At 31.0% G+C, this 4,899-nt stretch overlaps 1 protein-coding gene across 1 annotated transcript; it reads left to right on the top strand.

Moving 5' to 3' along the window:
* The first annotated feature begins 831 nt into the window (after positions 1-831).
* On the top strand, positions 832-3,875 carry LOC106766662 (UPF0481 protein At3g47200). The gene is made up of 4 exons (XM_014651378.2): positions 832-936; positions 1,826-1,942; positions 2,248-3,520; positions 3,603-3,875. Exons 2-4 carry the CDS (start codon positions 1,928-1,930, stop codon positions 3,608-3,610), a joined length of 1,296 nt encoding a protein of 431 aa, XP_014506864.1. The 5' UTR covers positions 832-936; positions 1,826-1,927; the 3' UTR covers positions 3,611-3,875.
* Positions 3,876-4,899: the final 1,024 nt, after the last annotated feature.

A 4,899-nucleotide genomic window follows, 5' to 3' on the forward strand; every position in this document is an offset into this window, starting at 1 on the left:
ATATTATGTTTATATTTGATAATAATCTATATATACAGGGCTGGAATCAGAAGTCAGGTACGCTCTCTCTTACGCTATCTTACTCTACAGTACACTTGCGATTCTTCACCTAATTCATTCTGGATTAGTAGAGAGATTTATTCTTCTATCTCATATTGAGAATTGATAGCCTTGCACTCAAGGTTCTTCACTACTAAACCCTAACTTGGGCGTCAGAGTGTCATTGCAGGTACCTCCCCTTTCTGGTCAAAGCTTGGAGATTTCCGGACGGTTGAAGATTGAAGGAGAGCGGACGTCCAATTCACCAGAGAAGGCGCACCAATCTACTTAATCAAACAGCACAAGGCATGAGTGCCACGTCACCCAAGTCAGTTCTTTCGATCCCAGAAATTCCTACCGAAACAAAATATATATATATATATATATATATATATATATATATATATTTATATAATTCTCAATTCTAAACATTGTAGTTGGAGGAATAAAAAAAGGTTAAGAGTATAATTATGATCCCTAGTGGTTTAGGAATCTGTGAAAGGTAATACAAGACATCATTATTTTGTGTGAACACTGTAAAGAAAATGGTAATGTATAAATGTCGTATGTGGCAAATGATTATGTGTGAACACTCTATAAATTAATATATAAATTTTATTACAATACAGGACATCATTTTGTCATCAGATAAATTTTTACACGCGTTTTATAGTATAAAATTTCATCAATAAAGCAAATGTGACATGGTTGTTATTTAAGAAAAGTGGTGTCAAAAGTAGTTTTTTTTTATTATAAATAAATTGACTTGGAAAGACTTGAGCATAAGGAATTATTATATAAAGCATGAATCAATGCATAAGATGAATCAGAAAGCAGTTGGTGAGTTGTGAAAAGGTGAAGATTCATCATCTTCCTGAAACAGTTTCACCATAGCAGGTTCCTTCTTCTCCTTTTGCTCTATTTGATTTAACTAGTATATTGAATTCAGAAGTTTTTGAAAGTTGATTGATTTTTCTTGTTATGAAGTATATAATTCTGCTTTTGTATCAAATATCCTCAATCTTGGAACCATATTCTACGTTTGAAAAATGTTAATTATAATCCAACTAGATTTTAACTGCTGTACCGGTATTGTTTACTGACCAGTGCGTACTTGATCATATTTTTATTAAATAGCGACAAATTTTCTCTTTTTTGCTTGTTAATATAAAAAATGTTTTACTTCAATTTAGAAAATATTTATTATATCAATTATGTTCAAGAATCCTTATTAAAAATAAGTATTTACAATTACCAATTACTCCACCTTTAAAAATGATATTCTAAAATCTCAAATCCCAAATCCTAATATTTCAATTAGTTATTATATAATTTTTCATGCATGAGATTTGTAACCAAATAGGAGAAGGAGAATCAAGTAATTTAGAGAAAAAATGGATAATGTTAGCAAATGACACACTCTTTGTATAATGTGATAATTCCTATTTGTTTTTTTTTTATTATTATTTTACATATCAACTAGACACTACAAGTTTAAGATCTTTAAATCACAAACTCTATTTATTAAAACATAATTATTAAACTGATTATCCTTGCATTTAAGTTTACCCATAGAAGATTCAAAATGTGAACCCATCAAAGATGAATGAAGTCCATATGCAATACACTTACAAGAGACTATTAAATGTAATGGTGATGATTTTTTCAACATGATTTTAGTTGATGCTTGTTTCATAATTGATCTTTTTCTAAGATGGCATAAACCAGGGATTCGGATTCGGACAGAAAAGATCCTTTAATATTAAAACAATGAATGATGATGCAGATTAGGCATGACTTGATGCGACTCGGAAATCAACTTCCATTCTTCTGTGCTCTTGAACAACTTTACAACCTCAGGGTAATAATTAATAGAGACTAGGTACCAATGAACAACGTCCAGGTACGAATGAACGAACCCCTCCTTTCTTCATATTTGAGAGAAAAAGTTTGAGACCCGTTTGTCCAGTCCAAAACACTTCACTGATTTGTTAAGATCTTTTATAATATCGTAATCATTATAGAAGATCAGAAATTTTCTCTTTTTTTCTTGTTAATGTAAAAAATGTCTTACATCAATTTAGAAAATATTTGTTATATCAATTATGTTTAAGAAGTCTTATTAAAAATAAGTATTTATAATTACTAATTACTCCACCTTTAAAAGTGATATTCTAAAACCAAAAATCCCCATTTTTCATGTTTCAGAGACATACCCCACTAAATGTTTTAGAGAATCAATGGACGGAGATTCTTAACAATGTTAACCTTCCAGCCGAGGATGACTTTCCTATGAAATGCATTTATAGGGTACCACAAAGAATTCGTCAAACAAATCCCAGAGCTTACACACCTCAAATTGTTTCACTTGGCCCTTATCATTACAACCGTTTAGAGGCAATGAAAAATTTTAAACTGAAATATGTCAAGGGATTCCTAAATCGAACAGAACTACGTATCAGTGAATTGCTAGCCAAAATTGAAGAGACTCAAAACAACAATAATACTCGAAGTTGGTATGCAGAGCCTGTTAATATTAATGGTGATGATTTCTTCGACATGATTTTACTTGATGCTTGCTTCATTGTTGAGCTTTTCGTAAGAAAGTATGAAGACATTAATTTTCAGATAAAAGACCCTTTAGAGTTAGAACCATGGATGATGCTGCAGATTAGGCATGACTTGATACGACTGGAAAATCAACTTCCATTCGCTACGCTTGAACATCTTTACCACACTGTTAAGGACTCTGCTAGTCAGCGATCATTGCCCTCCTTTGCTGATATTTGTTTCAACTATTTGAACAGACCAACTTTTAGATGCGTGAACCCAAACAAGAATCCAGAACACTTCACTGATTTGTTAAAATCTTCTATACTATCATCATCGTTACCAGAACATGGTCTGGGAGAAGAGGGAGCAGGCAATGAAGTTATTCATGTATACAGTGTAAGCCAACTAATGAAGGCAGGTCTTAAGTTCACAGCCAGTCCAAATGACTGCTTACTTGACTTGAAATTATCTAACGGAGTGTTGAGCATGCCAGTCTTGAATGTAAATGCCAGTACAGATCTTTATTTCAGGAATATGGTGGCATATGAACATTGCCACGATTTGGCTACAAAAATCATTACTCAATATGTAGTGATCCTAAAATTTCTTATCATTACTGAAAATGATGTGAACATACTTGTTGACAAGAAAATTATTGTCAATTGGGTAGGTGATGCTAACAATGTGGTTACAATTATTAGTAATCTGAGCTCAGGTGTCAGTATGCCAAATTTTTGTAGACACTATTTCACCATCTGCAGTGGCTTAAATAATTTCTATGAAAATCCTCGCAACGAGTTAAAGGCTCTCATCAAACACGAGTACTTCAGCAATCCTGTGAAAAAGGCATCTTCTATTGTTGCACTTGTGCTACTTTTGTTCACGTCCATTCAGACTGCATGTTCATTCATTTCAGTAATCATTCGTGGTAAGATATCATTATATATCAATACTTAACTTCTGTTATGAAATGACTTTCAACTCATAAAATTGTTATGTTAAATGTGCAGGTAATTAAAGAGAAGATTCATTAAATAAGCAACAAGGAATTCAGTTGGTTATGAATATTGTATTTGAGTGTCTCAGTCTAAGGAAAACTTTGTGATGTTATTTGCTGTTGTTGCTTTTCTTTTGATGAAAATTCAACTTGTTTTCCGTTTTCTCTATTTGGATTTCAGTAAGGGAAACTTTGTAATGTTGTTTACTGTGTTGTTGCTTTTCTTTCAACGAAGATTCAACTGTTTTCTCTATTTGGATTTCAATATAAGGAAGTTGTGATGCTATTTACTGTGTTTTTGCTATTTTTTCAATGAAGATTCAACTTGTTTATTTTTTTTTTATATTTAGATGTTAACTTTTAACTACTTTTTATCCACAAGTAATCAACAAGTAACTTTTCAAATATTATATTTTTATTTTCATTATATCATGTAGGAAACAATAGTCTTTTTCAACAAGAGCACACATGATTTTTTTTTCCCCTAAGGATCAATAAACCATTTAAGATCAATAAACTTGCATTGATGAATCTTGTAAAAGTCAAAATCAATAAACTTATATGATTCATCTTATTGTAGTAAAAAATGTAAGAACTCACACCTAAAATAATAATACATGTAAACACAAACAAAATTAATAACAAACAGCACACAATACTTGGGACATTTTAATTCTTACTTCAATGTCATGACTTCTACTTGAATATATTACAGTTGAAAGAAATGACTTGTACTTGAATATAACTTATAGTTGAAAAGAAGTGGGGTAAAAATTTGTTTATATTATTGCATGATGAAGCGTGGCAGCAAGACCTTTAGTAAATAATTCTTTTGTGAAATTCAAATTATCCTATCTTTTTTGTTTGGGTGAATTTATATTCTAAAAATTTTGTTTGTTCAAAACCCTTCATATATTAAGTTCCCTAACGAATTATGCCTTCATACTACTGTTGATAAACCTTTTTAATAATGGTGAAAATAGGCCTTCTCCTATGACTTTTAAACCATAGTTTAAATGTTCGTTGTTAAAAGTGTGGAAAAAACGACTATGGTTGTTTGAACTGTCATTAAAAGTGTTGAAAAAACAGTGATGTCTTGTATCCATGTCATGTTTCAAAAGGATTTTTATTCTTTATTACCTCTGTAGAAAGTGTATTATGTGACTCTTCCTAAAACTCCTTTGTGGAATTTTTTTCATGTAACATATATTTAGCCATCTTCATAACAAATTTGTTTCTTCTCTCACTAATTCCATCTTGTAATGAAATACATGGAATTTTAATTTGGTGTTTCCTAACCTTCTCATAAA

Source organism: Vigna radiata, chromosome 1, assembly GCF_000741045.1.
Source record: "Vigna radiata var. radiata cultivar VC1973A chromosome 1, Vradiata_ver6, whole genome shotgun sequence".
NCBI classification, from domain to species: Eukaryota; Viridiplantae; Streptophyta; class Magnoliopsida; order Fabales; family Fabaceae; genus Vigna; species Vigna radiata.